This window comes from Ahaetulla prasina, chromosome 14, assembly GCF_028640845.1.
Source record: "Ahaetulla prasina isolate Xishuangbanna chromosome 14, ASM2864084v1, whole genome shotgun sequence".
NCBI lineage: Eukaryota > Metazoa > Chordata > Lepidosauria > Squamata > Colubridae > Ahaetulla > Ahaetulla prasina.
This window is the reverse complement of record NC_080552.1, coordinates 24,429,595-24,446,436: the sequence shown is the minus strand read 5'-3', so window position 1 is coordinate 24,446,436 and position 16,842 is coordinate 24,429,595. Positions and strand designations below refer to the sequence as shown.

The following is a 16,842-nucleotide window of genomic DNA, read 5'->3' as shown; positions in this document are numbered from 1 at the left end:
GCGGCGCGCGCGCGCGGCCCGCCTGGCTCCGCGGCTGCGTGGCGGGGGCGGAGTGGAGAGATGCTAGTGCCAGCCAGCCCTCCGGGAAGCCGGGAAGGTTCGAGCCGCCCGCCCCGCCATGCCTCGCCCTTCTTGTCCCCGTCGTTCCGGGGGGGCGCCCCTGCCGGCCTCTTGGGAGGCCGCCACGCTGGCCGGCTTGGCCTGGGAGCTGAGAAGCCGGCAGGTGCGCTTCAAGGCCCCGCTCGGCCAGGTGCGCCCCGAGCCCTTGATCCGGAGCTGCGGCCGCGAGGGCAGAGCGTGGTGGGCGGGGAGGTGCAGGCCAGAGGGCAGAAGAGGCCCGGAGGTCCTGGACGCCCTTTTCAGGGTGGGCGGCGCAGCTCCTGGTGCTCCCATGGCAGACAGCGCCCGTGCGGCACCTGCTCTCTCAGGTCTCCTGCAGCCTAGCCTTTCCCCACCATCCACACGATCAGGTTCCATCGAACTGGAGGGCCTTCGTGCACTCTTCGTGTCCTGCCACCTTTGCTCTGGTCTTCCATGTGACCATTGGGCATCAGCCTTAAAGTGGTTGGCATTGCAAGCAATGGTCTGAGTGCTGCTTGTAGAAGGCCATATCATTTAGGAAATTTCCCCACATTTTCTCTGCTGTTGGAGCCATGCCCGTCTGCCATCGGTGGACCGTATCACTGCTGACGTGGTCAAGAAGGGACATGCCCCATGCAACACCTGCTCAGATAAGAAACAGAATAAACAGCTGCCAAGGCCAGGGATCCAGCCTATTTAAGGGAGCCGGGAAATCTGCTACCCCACTAGCAGGACTGGACCTGTGCAGGTAAGGAGCAGCTCTGTCCCTCCTGGAACATTTTTCGAAGCCCTCCCTTGGCTGCCCCAGAGCATCGGGACACCAGCATTGGGGGGTGAGATCTTTCTGACCTGCAGAGTTTGGCTGGACAGAGGGAGCAGGATGCTCCCACCTAACTTCACCTGCCTCCTGAGCCCTCCTAGAGAGCCAGGTGGGGGTAGTGGTGAAGGTGCTGGCCTGAAAACCAAGAGAGGGTGAGTTTGGCCTTCGGTTCCTCTCAGATTGGTGCTTTTGACCCCAGTTCTTGCACGTCTTTCTATGCCTTCACCTGGCTGCTACTCTGCCCTCCCTGCCTGCCAGGAAAACCGGCCCTAACAACTGGACTCACCAGCGCTGCCTTCAGAAATTCCCAACTACAGGACAGCAGTCCGTCCAAAATCCTCCTTGGGGGGGAAATGTTCATTTCCTAGCTTGCTTTTAGCCCATTCACTGCCTTGATGAGATGCTCGTCATCACCAAGCCCCGGGACATCCAACTCTGTTAGCCAATCAAGTGAAAGTCTTCCAAATTCTCCTCTGACTTTCCCCAGGGATGGTGAAGTGCCCTCCCCTGTCCCACGTGTAAGTTTCCAAATTCAAATGAAGTGCTACCTCCTGCAATTTGCAATGATTCTGTGGCATTTGTGGACACCTGAAGTTATGGAGTGTGGCAAATGCCCCTGTTGTAAGTTTACAAGCAAATCAAGTGAATTCCCCTTGCATTTGACTGATGGCCGAGCGCACCTGCTGCAGAGGTTCATGCCACTACAAGCATTGTGCCAGGCCAGCTTTCTTTTTCACCCTGTTTGGATTTTTTTTTTTTGCATTTATATCCCGCCCTTCTCTGAAGACTCAGGGCGGCTTACACTATGTCAAGCAATAGTCTTCATCCGTTTGTATACCATATACAAAGTCAACTTATTGCCCCCCAACAATCTGGGTCCTCATTTTACCTACCTTATAAAGGATGGAAGGCTGAGTCAACCTTGGGCCTGGTGGGACTTGAACCTGCAATATTGCAAGCAGTTGCTGTTAATAATAGGCTGCATTAGCCTGTTGCGCCACCAGAGGCCTATCAAGACATCAGGAATGCTTCTTGGTTGCCCTGAAGTGGAATGGCAGAGAGCACAGCGCCCAGCTGCCTCCTGGGGGCACCAGTGTCGCACCCTCTTTGCTCCCTTCTCTTCTACAGGACAAGGCCATGAAGACCCTCTTGCTGGTGCTCCTTGGGGCAGCTTTCTTCCTGCAGCTCACCCTCTCCCTGAGAATCGGCAGTTTCAACATCAGAGCTTTTGGGGACAAAAAACTGTCCAACCAGACCATCTCCAGCTCCATTGTCAGAGTGAGTCCCTCTGACTGCACTGGGGAGATTCTTCTCTGGCAACCTGGCCCACTGTCCTCTTGTGCCTATCCATGGCCCAGGAGCAGCTTTCCTCGGGCTGAGGTCCCAGCTGCCTCAGAACTCGCCTGCCCCACTTGGCCAAATCGCTCTGTCTTGCCCTGCTGACCCAGAGCTGCCTGCCCTCGGTTGCTGCAGACAGATGGGTTCCTCTGCTTTCTCCCTCCAGATACTGACCGCCTATGACCTTGTCCTGATCCAAGAAGTCCGAGACGCTGATCTGAGTGCGGTCAAGAAGCTGATGCAGCAACTCAATGGGTGAGTTTCACAGCTGCTGAGGGGGACGAAGCCCCTTTTGGAGGCAAAGCAGAGTATGGAGACCTCTGTCGTCCCTGTCCCTCCCCCTCCCGGCATAAGCCCAGGGAAAGAGGGCAAAGTCCTAGCAAATGCTTTTTCCTGGTGGGTGGATTTTTCCTTTGGGGGACCCTTGAGCAAGTACAGAGTTCAGCAGGCCTGGTGCAGATGACACCCCCCCCCAACACGATCTTTCTTCCCCAGGGCATCGCCAGATCCCTTCGGCTACCTGATCAGCAAGCCTCTGGGGCGCAACAGCTATAAGGAGCAGTACCTCTTTGTTTACAGGTGAGGCCTCAGGTAGGGCCCAGGTGGAAACATCATCCAGGCAGCTGCCAAAGAGATCCTTCAGATCGTTGCCGATCTGCTGCTGCAGTCAGTTTCTGGATCTCAGCAAGTCTCCTTTTGCTCACTATTCTGTGCATTTCTCTCTCTCTCTCTCTTTCACACACGCGCACATACACACACACACCAGGCCTTTGAAGTCCTTTGCTGTTGTTGCTCTGTTTTGTATAGAGTAATTGTTTTTCTGCTTTGTTCTTAATGCCTTCGGACATCCTTGTTGGAAAGATGAGAGATCAATAAAAATAAATGCCTGCTGTCCCTCTGCTCCTTTCCCTTCCCACCCTTCTCCATCTGCCCCTCCAGCTTCCGAGGGGAAGATCTTTAGCAGTGGAGGAGGACAAGAGCCACTGCAGGGGGAGAAACCATTGGCTGCTGTTTTCTTGGTCTAGGCAGGACAGGGTCTCTCCAGTGGAAAGCTACTATTACGACGACGGCTGTGAGCCCTGCGGCAACGACACCTTCAGCAGGGAACCCTTCATTGTCAAATTTGCGGTCCCTCAAGCAGGTGAGCAGCCCTGCTGGGCTTCTCAGGTGGCCTGTAAGCTTGGCAAGCCAGTGGCCGGCCGGCGTCTTGGTACGGTTCAGTGAAGCAAAGAGTAAAGTATAGTGCCAGGCATCCCTCCCCAAAAAGTAGGCTAAGTAACTTCTGGGAGAGGGGCAGCCCCACCAAGAAGTCCACAGGAAACACCTGGCAAAGGGAAGCATTTAGGTTGGGGAGGAGTCTCTTCTGCAAGCCACCTTCTCTGTTTGCCACCCCCTCCCCCCACTAGCGTTGGAAGAGCTGGTCCTGGTGCCCCTGCACGCAGCTCCTGAAGCCGCAGTGACTGAGATTGACTCTCTCTATGATGTCTACCAGGATGTGAAAGATAGGTGGGGGGCCACGGTAAGCGCCTCCCTTGGAAGGGCTCCAGGGCCCCTCCCCCTTCAACACAAAGGTGGAGAGCTGCGGGCTGGTGGAACAGTTGCCATTCACCCCGGGCTGGACGGACACATCCTACTCTTACCCCTGGCAGGATGTCCTCCTCCTGGGAGACTTCAATGCCGACTGTAACTACGTCCGGGCGGAAGACTGGCCCTCCATCCGACTGCGCTGCAGCAAGGACTTCCAGTGGCTCATCCCAGACACGGCAGATACCACGGTGACCAACACCATCTGTGCCTACGACAGGTGGGAGGAGTGGGGCAGCTCTTCGTGGGGCAGAGGGGGAAATGGCGGGCACCCTTTTCTTACCACCTCCCACGCAGGCAGCTGCTGCCTTCAGTACTCGCCAGCCGGCCATGGCTGGGACTGACCAGTCTTATCCCCACCCAGCGCTAATCAGAGGCCTCCCAGGGAAGGCCAGGACAGCCACAGAGCATTTACCTACCCAGATGCTAGAAGGAGCATACTCTTATTTGGGCAGGTGCCCAGAAGAACTTCCCCACCAACTGGCACAGTCCCGTTTTAAAACCATCTCCCTTGCTTCATCCGTGGTTAGCAGTCACACCTCCAGTTCCCTTCACAAAGCTTTCAGCTCTCCCTGAACTTCCAGTCACCCTCAGGCTTCTTGTGCTGTTTTCCAATGATGTCTGGCTGCAGGATTGTGGCAGTTGGTTCAAAGCTGAGAGACAGCATCCTGCCCACAACAGCCAAAGTGGACAACTTCCAGAAGACCCTGAAGTTGAGCTCCAAGGATGTGAGAGTTCCTTCGCAACCTCTGGGGGAGAAGAGAGAGGAGGGGTGAAACATCTAGCAGGTCAGGAGGGGTTGTCTGAACCTGAAAACTGCCTCCATCCTGGAACACACCCTGGGCCCCTCTGACCCTTCCCAAGAGAAAAACCCCTTTTGTGAGTTGAAGCGATTTGAGGCCAGGGGACAAGAGCTGCTTTTTGGACTCTGCCCAGCCTCCCTCGTTGCAAAAGAGGGCTAGAGGTTCCAAGGTTCTCCACCCCAAATCCTTGTGTTGGAGACACATTATGGAAGGTTTGCTTTGCAGCCTGCTGCCCATTCATGGACACAGCAGTGCTGAGCCTGATCCAGAAATTTGGCCCCTGCTCTAATGTGTGTTTACCCTTGGCAGGCCTTGGCTGTAAGTGACCATTTTCCGGTGGAGGTGACCCTGAAATCCACCTGAGCCTTCCAGGCCCAGCCAGCTTTGATTCCCTTGGAGCCCAGCATGGCTTCCTTCACAGGCCCAGGAGACGGGTAAAACCTCAGCAGGCTTTCTTTATGACACAGCGGAAGCTTAAATAATAAAAAGATTAGCTGCATTCAAATGCTTTTATGGATTTGATGAGTGACGGCAAGCTGCCAAATGAGAAACATTCACAGAGAGCAAATGAGCACTTAGAGATCATGAATGGCTGCCGGAAAGGTGCCTCTACCTGGCCACTCCCCTCCAGGGCAGCCAAGGGCACGTACCTTGCAGCCAGAGACCGTCCAGGCCCTTCTGGGCCCAGGAACTGTGCAGACAGAAGCTGTGCAGCCTGTCACCACCCTGGACTGGCTGCTGGCTGTTGGGACATCCACCACCCCCATCCCCTTAATCCTTCGGCCTGGATGCCTGTGCCAAAAGGGGCTGTCCCACCCCCTGAGCTGAGGGGCTGCCAGCACCAATGGTTGCTGCCCTGGCTGCTCCTCAAGTGTCCTCGCCCCTGGCAACCCCTTGAGGGTCTCAGCCTGACTCCAATGCTTCAGGTGATGGGCTGCTATTGGCCAGTCACAGGGGCCAAAGAGGTGCAGCGCATGTTGGGTCCAGAGATTGCGAACCGTCCAGCCTTGCCGCAAGCCGAGGGCTCTTTCCCAAGGCCACTTGCATCCTGTAGAGCAGAACTGTAGAGTTGTGCAAAGGATGCAGCAGCCACAGAAGTTGTGAAAGATGGCCGGCCATTTCCAGCTGCTCTCACCAGTCAGGTCTACCAGCCTGCCAACATCCACCCTGCTGCTTCTGGGCTTGTCCACCTGTCAGGCAAATGGGCATCATGTGAGACCATAGTTTACTCTGGATACCACAACTGAGTTACTGTAATCCAAGGACAACCCACCATGACTGAGTTCACATGAGACACCAAGCACAAAGCTACATCGTGTGAATACAAAGGGTCGGTCTGGTTGGACGTCTCTAAGCAGGCTCTGCTAAGCTGCCAAGGGTTACCTGGATTCCCTTGGGTACAGCTCTTTGGAACTGGGGGCAACCATCTTGGTCCCCAAACTCACCATCACTGCTTTGGATGAGGATCCTTATCCCTGCATGGGAAGAGCAAGCAGGAGGCTTTCTCCCTCCTATCCCCAATTCACACCCTACTTCTGCCTCCACTAACCCCAAGGACAGGCCCACAGGATAGTCTCCCCTTTGTCTTCCAAGACTGCTGTTCAAGTGGCTTGCAATCCCACCCCAGTCGGCTTCTTGCATGGCACGCTCAGCAATTCTCCAGCTCAGTATGTTTTCCACATTCCAGTCTAAAACTGGAAGAACATTTCAACCCAATTTTAAAATCTTAACTGACAGTTTGTTCTATAATTGAGAAGTCACTGGGCAAGCCCAGGATGGATTCAGGCCTTTGGGCAAGGGGCAGCTGAAATCCAACTGGTAAAAGTTCTTGGCAAATCTGTATGCTTAGCAAGTTCAACCTGTTGACCATCCAAGAGTTGAGCAATGGCTGTGTGGGAAGGGAGGAAGAGCAAGTCCTGCGCAACAGCTTCTGCGGCTTTGATGAGCCAAGAGCTGCTGGGGCTTCCCAGGGTGGAGTCAGCAACACTCAGAGCATCCTCTCCACCCCCACCAGGGCAGGGTCCTTGCATCACTGCAGCCAGTGGCAGGTTGTGTGGGGACGGAGGCATCTCTCTTCTCCCTTTAATACCTGGCGCAGTTTCAAACTGAGGGAGAAGCCAGATACGCCAGGGCTCAGAGGGAGTCTAGAGGCTCTGCCAAGCCACCTTTGGACTCAATTCAAGGTAGGCACCTTCTTAGCGGAGGCCTTCGAAGCTCCCTGGCTCCACTCTTGGGGGAGGGAACGGCCATTTCTTACTTCTTGCTCCCTCTTCTTTGGGGGTCACTTCAAGGAAATGATTTGCTGGTTGGATTGGCACATAGCTTTTGGAGCTCACACAACAAAACCTTGGAGCAGTTTGGCAATAGACAGCAGCTGGGTTGGCTCTAATGAAGAATAAACGCTCTCACAGAAGGGGGAAATAACCCTCTGACACCCCCCCCCCAATTCCTTGTTCAGCCCTAGGGTGCTCTGCACCAGAAGCCCTCCACTGTAGGAGGGCAGTCCAAAGGCCAAGCTGCAGTCCAGCAGCAAGAAAGGGGGCTGGCAGCAAAGCGGAGCAGTGCCAGCAGGAAGGGCTCAGCCAGCTGCTTTCCCCAGGTGTAATGGGTGGGGGAGGAACAGAGCATGGCTGCCCCAAAGGAACTGAGGAAATGAAGACGCAGTGAAACAGAGTGGTCAGCTTGAGTACACATTCTTTATGAACTGAACTGGTTGGTTTGGCATTTATTGTGAGTAATAAATATGCTAAGTCAGATGGCATTGGGCCCAATTCAGTGAAATCTGCTGGGCTTTTTTGGTCTTCCCTGCTGAATCTCTAAAGAGGCCAGAGATGGTGTCTGGAGCAGGGGTCCCCAACCTCTTGGACCTCAAGAACCACCAAATTCCTAATTTTAAATCCCCCAGACAAGGGGTGAAATGGTCCCGGTTCGGACCAGATTACCCAATCCGGTAGCAATGGTGGCGGGTGGTTCGGAGAACCGGTAGCAAAAATCCCTCTCCCCCATGCCCAGCTGAGCCATGTGATCATCAGATTTTTTTTTTACTTTTAAAAGCATTTTTTCTTCTGCCGAAAAAATGCTTTTAAAAGTAAAAAAAAAAAAAGCTTCTGATGATCGGGTGGCTCAGCTGGGATCGTCAGAACCTTTAAAAGCATTTTTTCTACAACCTCTGGCTGAAGAGGTTGTAGAAAAACTCCTTTGAAAAGTTAAAAAAAAAAAAAAGTTGGCCATGCCCACCCAGTCACATGACACACCCACCCACCACCAAGCCATGCCCACAGAACTGGTAGTAACAAATTTTACATTTTACCACTGCCGCGGACCATTAATACGAATTCAGCGCACTGCTTGCTGAAGTGCCTGGACACCCAGTGACGGGATGGGGTCCTTCAGGCATTCTCCCTCCTCTCTCTCTCTCTCTACCCCTTTCTTTCTTTCTTTCTCTCCCACTCTTTCTCATTCATTCTTTCATTCTCTTTTTCATTCTCTCTCTGTCTCTTTCTTTCTTTCTTTCTCTCCCTCTCATTCTCTTTCTCTCTGTCATCTCATGGGCCAGCCAGTGTCTTGGGGCTGAAAGTCAAATGTCTCCCTGAGAGACCTAAGTGTGCGGAGCACCAATAAGGGCCGGAAGAAATGGCTGTGAGATCCAGCAAGAGACGAAGCTTTGCTCCCACTCTGGACAATCTCCATCCCCCCTCCCCTTTCCTTGCCAGGCAAGGAGTGAGTGTGAAGGGAGGGTGAGGGGCAGGGATTGCCACTGGTGGGTTCAGCCTACAGGAAGCTACAGCAGGGGGAAAAAACAGCCCGGCAATGCCACCACCTGTTTCTTCAGCCCGCCTGCACCGCCCCCCCCTTTCACCATTACCTTATTCCGGCCAGCGAGGGCTGCACTGCAAAGTTGCAAGTTGCACGAACCTCCGTCAACGGCGGAGATTTACAGCCCCACCATGAGCTGCCTGGCCAGTCCCATATTCCAGAGTTCTTGTCACAGGACTAGCCATTGCTCATCCTGGAGCAGCTCCTCCACCTGGGTGCGCCGTGGACCACCATTTTCTCCCAGACCCACTGGTTGGTGACCACTGGTCTGGAGAACAGAGCAGATGGGCAGGGGAGCATGGTCCAGGGCCACAAAGTCAAGCCCAGGGACCGTCTCAGACTCTCCATTTGGGGAGGAACTGGGATGAGCTGCACACGGTCAGGCAAACAAGATTCCCAGTCTGTTCTCCGGAAATTCAGGAAGATGCGTGCTGACTTCCCAAGAGCCCCAGGAAGCCCAGCACTGCTCCTGTTCGAGTGGCCCTAAGGGGAGCATTGGGGAGGCTTCTCAGACAGTTCTCTGCTCTTGCATCTCATGGGTTGCGTTGGGAACACGCCTCCAGTATGAAAACAGGCAGAGCAACTGAGAGCCATTTGGGGGTTGTCAGTGCAGCCTCACCACCGGTTGGGAAAAGCCACAGCAGCAGCTGACCATGAAGTTGAATTGTTGGTAGCCCCTCCGCCTCGTCCACATCCCTCTTCTCTCCTCCCTCACTTCAGGCAGCAGCATGAAACTAGAAGCTGTCCTCCCTGGGCTGGCCTGGATGCTTCATGCAGCAGCAGCCCTGCAAATCTCTGCCTTCAACATCCGGAGTTTTGGAGACAGCAAACTGTCAGACCAGAGCGTTTCCAAAATTATTGTGAAGGTGAGGGCAGGTAACTCTTGTCAGTAGGCATCAAAGTCAAGAGCAGGAGCGTCCCTGCTCAGAGGCATTGGTGCTGAAAAGTATGTTGGGAAGACCCTGCCAGAGGTCCGCCTGTGGGGGCTGCTGGCTCCCATCTGGCTAGAGGGCCCTTCTGCCCACCTCCCCATGCCAGCACCTGCCATTCACACCCAAGCTGTGCTCGCCCCTTTCAGATCCTTTCCCGGTACGACCTTGTCCTAGTGCAAGAGGTGAGGGATGCTGATCTCAGTGCAGTCCAGGAACTGCTGGAGCGACTCAACAGGTAACCAAGCAGCTTGGAGTCAGCAGGGTGAGGAGTGAGGCTCATGGCTGGTTTTCTCCTTTGCCAAATGGACTCCTGGGGTGAAATGGCACCTGCCTGGTTTACACAACAAGGACTAGACAGGAGGAAGCCATCTCAGGTGGTGGAAGCCATCTCAGGCTTGGAAGGACCAGCCTGAGATGGGGAGGGGGAGTTGCTTGGTTGCCCTGTTCAGACCACAACTCTGGGGTTGCTATACACTGTTTCTTGTCATGCAGGGCCTCCAAGCACTCTTACAACTACGTGACCAGCAAGTCCTTGGGCCGGGAGAACTACAAAGAGATGTATCTCTTCCTGTACAGGTAGGAGTTGCAGGTGCCCTTCTCAGAAAGCAAGCTGGGTGAATCAAAGAACGTTTAATCCGGGATTCAAACAAAGCTTCTGATGGAAGTTTCTCATTGTGGGAGCTGGCCCCTTTCCCACTCCTCCTCCTCCTCTCACTGCCTCAGCTTCCCTTCCAGGACACAGAGCTTCTCGCTTGTGGACCAGTACCAGTACCCTAACCCCGACAGTACCTTCAGCAGGCCTCCGTTTATCGTGAAGTTCGCTGCTTCTGGCTCAAGTGAGTGAAGCCAAAGGCTGGGCCAGTTTCATACCAGATTAAGAGTGGGCATTTCCTGCAGTCCAAGCCAGGGAACAAGTTGGATTAAGGATTAGAGGAATGCTCTGGGGAAGCAGGCAGGAGGCCAGGAAAACAAATCCACAAGGCAGCACCTTCCCAGAGTAGCCATTCTTATGCCTTTCCTAAAGGCTTCAGGGCACGGATTCTGCTCTGCACCCACCGATCCTGTTCCCTCCTGGGGATAACCATGGGACCATTGCCGTTTGGGGCACTGACTTGCTTTTTTGCAGAGAATGAGCTGGTGCTGGTGCCCCTTCATACTCCCCCAAATGAGGCTGTGGCAGAAATCGATGCCCTCTACGACGTCTATCTGAAGATCATTGACAAGTGGCAGACTGACGTAAGCAGCTGGGCCCCACGGGATGAGCAGAGGCCTTGCCGCTCACCAGGAGCGTTGCATGCAGAGAAACTGTTCTTCAGGACACTTTTTGGCCCATGCAGAGGCTTCTGATGGACCAACTCACTTGCTTTCTCCAGACTGGCCTCCTCCAGAAGTGCAGGGAGTCACTGGAGCAGGGGTCTCCAACCTTGGCAATTTTAAGCCTGGAGGACTTCAACTCCCAGAATTCCCCAGCCAGCAAAGTTCCAAGGTTGGAGACCCCTGCACTGGAGGATGCCAGGAGGAAGGTGTTTGGGTGTCAGTGTTGCAACAAAAGTAGCATCAGCCTTTACCATCCCAATTGCAGGGTTGGGAAAGGGCGGGAGGAGAGTTAATCTGAGCAGCTAACTGGCCACCCAAAGGCAGGGAGAGCCCCACCTGTGCAGATCCAGGAAACACACAAGTCAACCTCCACGCCTTTTCCATAACCTGTTGCTTGGCAGAACATCATGTTCCTGGGAGATTTCAATGCCGATTGCAGCTATGTGGGGAAGAAAGACTGGAGCTCCGTCCGTCTGCGCACCAGCGAGGTTTTCCATTGGCTCATCTCAGATGACGTGGACACCACCGTGGGTAACTCCGACTGTGCCTACGACAGGTGAGGCGGCAGCAGCCTTCACAAATGCTGAAGGCAACAGGACGACCGGGCATCCGAGCCCAATTATCTCTGGACTTTCCCTCCCCTCCGATTCCCCAGAGACCCCCTTGCAAAGCGGCACATCCCCAAGGAAAGCTCTCCTTCACTGGCATCCTATTTGTGCTTTTAGGATTGTTGTGAGCGGCTCAAAACTAAGGAAGTGGATCGTGCCCAAGTCCGCCAAAGTTTTTGACTTCCAGAGGGCATTCAAGCTGAGCCAAGAGGAGGTAAAATTTTTCCTTAGAAGTCCTGACAATTCGTCTAGCGTTCTAACTTAAGGCCCAGAAAGATGCCAGTCTACAACTAAGGGCTATTACTGTACTTTCTGGAGTATAAGATGCACTTTCCCCACCAAAAGAGGGTGGAAATGTTGGTGTCTTACACATTTGAATACAGTCATTTTTGGCCTTCCAAAGCCTTCCATTTACAAAAAATGGGCCTGTTTTTTGCAAAAACGGGGCACGCAGAGGGTTTGAGAGGCCTGCACAGTGCTCCTGTGGGCCGGGGAGGGTAAAAATGCCCCCGCTTTTGTGAAAAACTGATCCATTTTGGCTTCCCAAACCCCCCGTCATGGTTTTGCCCTCCCCAGCCCTCAGGAGCACTAGGCAGGCCTCCCAAATCCTCTGCGCGCCCCGTTTTTGCGAAAAATGGGATGTGCAGAGGGTTTGGGAGATCTGCAGAGTGCTCCTAGGGGCCAGGGAGGGCAAACACTTTTTTTTTCTTGCTTACCTCTTCAAAATCTTGATGCATCTTATACACTGGTGCGTCTTATAGTCCAAAAAATATGGTAATTAAAAATATTCCCTACCTCCTATGCATTTCAAATACCAGGCAGAGGACAATGGACAGTCACCATAAAAGGATGCGAGTGATTTGAAGTGTGTAATCACACTTACTCTGGTGTCCATCTCCTGGGTGGGGGGTCACGAAGGCTCTTTTTGCACTTCTACCTGATGTAGACCCCTCAAATCAGGGATGCAGTCAGCCCTTGGGTGCAACTCCATGCCCTGAATCACTCAAGCAGCCCCTCTAGTGATTTCAGTTCTGCTCCACATCCCTTTTGCGCTTGTCGCAACCACCTCAGGACTGCCCCCAGGGGCAGCTTGGCCATTCAGAGCCAGACACACCAGGGTCTCCAAGCAGATGGGCTCAGGAGGCCTCTGCCTGTTTTCCCAGAGCCCCAGCCAGTCTCCTTATGCTATCCAAGGGGTGCCCTTACCTCTCCTGCTTTCTCCTTATCGCAGGCTCTGGCTGTTAGTGATCATTTCCCCGTGGAAGTGAAGCTGACATCCCCCTGAAGCTCTCTGTTGCCAGGCTGCTTGGCCTTACAGGGTGGGAAGAGAGGGGATACAGGGCTTCTTGCCACAGCCCCCACCACTCTACAGGCACCAGCACCACACATCCTGCCTTGCAAGTCACCTCTGGATTTCCAGTGACTTGGATTCCCACTGGGCCTTGTGTTGACTAGGACCTGGGATCCTGAAGGAACGGCTTCTTCAAAGTTTCTGAGCTGGAAATGTGCTTGGACAGCTTATACAACTGCTCAAGCCTGAGTGGCAGCTACTTCATCCAACAAGAGTCCATCTTTCCAACCCTTTTTCTGCTGGATCTCCCCCGCCTCCCTGTCCTTTCCTTGCCTCTGGCTTAGCAGAGGACACTGGAAAGGCTAGGATGCCTGCTTCCTGGGCCAGGTCTCCCTCCAGCCAACTGGACAGGCCTTGTCCAAACGGGGAAGGCTGCGGTGTGGTCTTGTAACAGGCTGGAGATATACAGCACAAATCCTTAGTTGGCTACAAAAGTATTTTGAGAACTCCAAGACCATAACCCTCAACTTAACCTACCTCATGTAATGATGGGTTGTGCAACTATACCTACAGCTTTTGGACAAACAGCGTGATAAAAAAAATAATAACTCAGCAAAAGAGTCGAGTTCCATTTTTTAACAGGCAAAGCCGTCCATTCAGAACACAAACCCAAAGGAATTTCTGCTCAGGGTGGGGAGTATAGGACAGTCACCTGATAAGGTTTAAAAGCCATTCAAGCTACTTGGGGAAGGCAAACTCTGTCCCCCCCAACCCCCGTCCAAATAAAGCAGTTTGAGCAGCTCTTGAGAACATGCAGGTCACCCCCAAAGGAGAAACTGCTTTAGAGAATCAATGCCTAGATCTGGATTCCCCACAGACTGGAAAAAAAGAGACCAGTCAAATAGAAAATCACACGCATAAAAAACTAGAGAGTTTCTCGCAATGACCATCCACACCATTTTACTCACACAACCAGACATCTCAATGGGTGCCCTGCTCCCCCAACCCAGCCACCCCAGGAGCACCTCACAGCAGCTCCAATCCTCTGAAGCAGTAAGGCTTCTGTAGCAGAGTGGGAGGCCACCAGTGTGCAAAGGGCCAAGCTAGAGAAGGTGGCCCAGAGGCAGCCAAGTGCAGCTGGTGGGGTGGCCAGAGCAGCCATGGTAGCCTTGCTTGCCTGGCAAAGATGGTTTAAAGCAGTGGTCACCAACCGGTGGGTCCGCAAGAGAATTTGGGTGGTCCGCAGCACACCCGGGTGGAGGAGCTGCTCCGGGATGAGCAATGGCCAGTCCTGTGACTAGAGCTCTGGAATATGGGACTGGCCAGGCAGCTCATGGTGGGGCTGTAAATCTCCGCCGTTGACGGAGGTTCATGCAACTTTGTAGCGCTGCCCTCGCCAGCCAGAATGAGGTAATAGTTCAAGGGTGTGGTGGTGCAGGCGGGCCAAAGCAACTGGTGGTGGGAACCCCGGGCTGTTTCTTCTCCCTGCTGTAGCTTCCTGTAGCTAAATCCATCAGTGGCTGTCCCCGTCCCTCGCCCTCCCTTCACACTCACTCCTTGCCTGGCAAGGGAAGGCCGGCGATGGAGATTCGCTCCATATTCCAGAGCAGGAGCGAAGCTTCATCTCTTGCTGGATCTTGCAGGCGTTTCTTCCGGCCTTTGTTGGTGCTCCCTGCATCTCGGTCTCTGAGAGAGATGCTTGACTTCCTCTTAGCCCCAAGACACTGGCTAGCCCATGAGATGAGAGAGAGAGAGAGAATGAAAGAGAGAGAAAGAAAGGGAGATAGAGATGAGAGAGAAAGAGGGGGAAGAGATACGAGACGGGGGGGGGGGGGTAGAGAGAGAAAGAGAAAGATATAGAATCAGAGAATGAGAGAAAAAGAGACAGAATGAAAGAGAGAATCAGAGAGAGAGCATGAGAGATACTCAGAATGAGAGAGAGAGAGAAAGAGACAGAATGAAAGAGAATGAGGGAGACAAATGAGAATGAGAGAGAATGAGAGAAAGACAGAGAATGAGAGATTGAAAGAGAATGAGAGAGAGAACGAGGGAATCAGAGAATGAGAGGGGGGAGAGAGAGAGGAGGGAGAGTTCCTGAAGGACCCCATCCCGTCACTCGGAGTCCAGGCGCTTCAGCAAGCGGCACGCTGGATTCGTATTAGTGGTCCGCGGGATTTAAAATCATGAACTCGGTGGTCCCTGAGGTCCAAAAGGTTGGGGACCCCTGGTTTAAAGAGATCCAGAGGCATCCCCACCAGCAACGAAGTACATCGTCTTTACTGTAAGGATTTATTGGCAACTGGCATTCCGCCTGTTTCTTAGGAAGACCAAAAGCTAAGCAGTCCCGGGTGGTTTAGCTGCCTCCCTGCAACCACCAGCAACAAACTAGGCAAAGGCCATTAAAGTCAGACATCACAGGTTCAGTCTACTGAGGACAGAATGCGGCAACTGTGAGGCTGCCAGGGAGAGCCCTCAAGCTCTGACAATAGGAAAGGCTCACCCCCACCCCCTCAGGCCTTCTTCTGTTTCAACATCTCCATGTACTTTTGGAGAGACTTCTGAATAGCATCCCTGGAAATAAAGCGCACAAAGTCCTGGATATCAGCCTCACGATGCATCAGCAGGTGGTCAAGAGCTTGCTTCCGTAGGGCGGATTTGGAGAGCTGTCGGGCGTGATCTAGGCACAAAGATGGGAACAGTAACGAACAGGAGGACTCCCTGAGGCAATTAGGCTCTCCCTAGGCACAAGCAAGGAGTGGGCTGGCCTCGAGTCCTGACCTCAAGCAGGAGACTGGGCCTGGGTGTCCCACCTGGAATAGCCAGCCACTGGGCCATGACTTCTGCAGCTCTGGCCTGGATCTTCTCTTCAGGCACTAACTCATCCACCAGGCCAATTTCGAAGGCTTGTTGGGGAGAATACAGGAGTCCCAGCTGGAGAGAGCGCTCGGTGATCCTATGGCCAACAGTGTTCAGCAAAGAATCCTTGAACCTGGGTGCAAGAGAGACATTCAGACAGAAAGTGTCCTCCAACTAGCTACTGGAACCAAACCGAAACTGGTCTGGCTTGAAAAGGGGTTGACAAGACCCGGAAAGATCCTGCTGTTTGCACAGCTTCCTCCACACCTCACCAAAAAGGGGCCACTATGCCCAATCTTGTCTCATTCAGGCCAATGTTGTACTTCGGATTGTCAGCCATGATTCGGTAGTCACACGACAAGGCCATAAGGCAGCCTCCCGCGGGGCTGGAACCCTGCGAGGAACAGAGCTGCGTCGGGTCCCTGCTTCACTATTCCTTCCCCCCACCCCCAGCCCCGTTTCCAGCCCCCCAGGGCCCGAGTACCTCGAAGCAGGAAGGCTTCCAGGGGGAAGGAGAGCTCGGCGGCTGCGGAGCATTGCGGGCAGCCCAAACGGAGCAGCCCGGCAACCCTCTTCCGGGGGTGGGGGGCAGGGGGAGCGAAATTGCGGCCGGCCTTTGGCGCTCGAGGGAGGGGAGGGGGCGGCAAGGAGGCACCGAAGCGGGCAAGTGGGGTCTTCCTGCAGCTCGGAGAGCGCAGTCCGCCGGGGCGGCTTCCGTTGACGGCGGCCACGGTGGCCAGGCGGCTCCCGTAGAGGAGGATCCAGAGCTGCTGCACGGCCCTCCAGAACTCGCCCAGCCGCTCTTCGCTCCGCCCGCACATCTCCGTGATGTCCAGCCCGGCCGAGAAGATCCCGGGGATGGCCTGCGGGGGAAGGCGCCAGGCTCTCGCGCGCGCTCTCTTTCTCTCGGCCGGCCGCCACCCGTTCCCCCGCCGCCCGCCCCGCCCGACCTACCGAGGTGAGGACGAGGCCGCGACAGGCCCGGCGGTCCTCCAGCTTCTGCAGCGCCAGGCAGAGCTCGCTCAGCAGCGCCAGGCTGAGTCCGTTCACCGGCGGCTGCTGCAGCCTCACCACCGCCACGCCTGCGGGGAAAGGCACGTCAGAGCCGGCGCAGACCCGCCGCCCCGCTTCGCCGCCGCCGCCGCCCTACCCACCCGCGCGCTCGTCCAGCTCCACCAGCACCGGGCTGGCCCCGCTCATCCGGCGGCTCTGCCCCGCAGGAAAGGCCAGGCGAGACAGCTGACACGGAAAGGCCCCGCCAGGCCCGGCCGCCCGGCCCACCAGCCGCCCCGCCAGCATCGCTGCCGCCATCTTGCTCGGGAGGAAGGGGAACCCGAGCCATCCCCCCCCCCCCCGGACAACCCCCCGAAAGCACGGGCAGCCGCGGCTTCTCGCC

The 16,842-nt window shown here is 54.8% G+C and overlaps 3 protein-coding genes across 12 annotated transcripts; 2 read left to right on the top strand and 1 right to left on the bottom strand.

Moving 5' to 3' along the window:
* The first annotated feature begins 62 nt into the window (after positions 1 to 62).
* Positions 63 to 5,125, top strand: LOC131185255 (deoxyribonuclease-1-like). Of its 7 annotated transcripts, none has more exons than XM_058157623.1 (10): positions 76 to 223; positions 652 to 829; positions 2,030 to 2,179; positions 2,406 to 2,494; positions 2,735 to 2,818; positions 3,265 to 3,380; positions 3,646 to 3,758; positions 3,889 to 4,043; positions 4,455 to 4,551; positions 4,936 to 5,125. In XM_058157623.1, the coding sequence occupies exons 3-10, from the start codon at positions 2,039 to 2,041 to the stop codon at positions 4,987 to 4,989; spliced, it is 849 nt and encodes a 282-aa protein (XP_058013606.1). In that variant the 5' UTR covers positions 76 to 223; positions 652 to 829; positions 2,030 to 2,038; the 3' UTR covers positions 4,990 to 5,125. The 7 variants fall into 7 exon arrangements, 6 of the variants coding, with proteins under 6 accessions (XP_058013611.1, XP_058013610.1, XP_058013605.1 ...); XM_058157624.1 differs by having other exon boundaries at positions 111 to 250; XR_009152112.1 differs by having other exon boundaries at positions 66 to 829; positions 4,455 to 4,702; positions 4,936 to 5,029.
* On the top strand, positions 4,938 to 14,616 carry LOC131185256 (deoxyribonuclease-1-like 2). 4 transcript variants are annotated; one of them, XM_058157630.1, is made up of 9 exons: positions 4,938 to 5,060; positions 9,163 to 9,308; positions 9,521 to 9,609; positions 9,867 to 9,950; positions 10,098 to 10,210; positions 10,501 to 10,610; positions 11,093 to 11,247; positions 11,417 to 11,513; positions 12,531 to 14,616. In XM_058157630.1, exons 2-9 carry the CDS (start codon positions 9,171 to 9,173, stop codon positions 12,582 to 12,584), a joined length of 840 nt encoding a protein of 279 aa, XP_058013613.1. In that variant the 5' UTR covers positions 4,938 to 5,060; positions 9,163 to 9,170; the 3' UTR covers positions 12,585 to 14,616. The 4 variants fall into 4 exon arrangements, with proteins under 4 accessions (XP_058013613.1, XP_058013614.1, XP_058013615.1 ...); XM_058157631.1 differs by lacking the exon at positions 4,938 to 5,060 and adding an exon at positions 5,232 to 6,809 and having other exon boundaries at positions 10,110 to 10,210; XM_058157632.1 differs by lacking the exon at positions 4,938 to 5,060 and adding an exon at positions 5,232 to 6,809 and having other exon boundaries at positions 12,755 to 14,616.
* Positions 14,617 to 14,865: 249 nt separating this feature from the next.
* Positions 14,866 to 16,785, bottom strand: ECI1 (enoyl-CoA delta isomerase 1). Its single transcript, XM_058157621.1, has 6 exons — positions 16,601 to 16,785; positions 16,401 to 16,528; positions 16,163 to 16,309; positions 15,719 to 15,840; positions 15,401 to 15,579; positions 14,866 to 15,267 (listed from the first exon to the last, which is right to left on the bottom strand). The coding sequence occupies exons 1-6, from the start codon at positions 16,755 to 16,757 to the stop codon at positions 15,101 to 15,103; spliced, it is 900 nt and encodes a 299-aa protein (XP_058013604.1). The 5' UTR covers positions 16,758 to 16,785; the 3' UTR covers positions 14,866 to 15,100.
* Between the last annotated feature and the right edge of the window lie 57 nt (positions 16,786 to 16,842).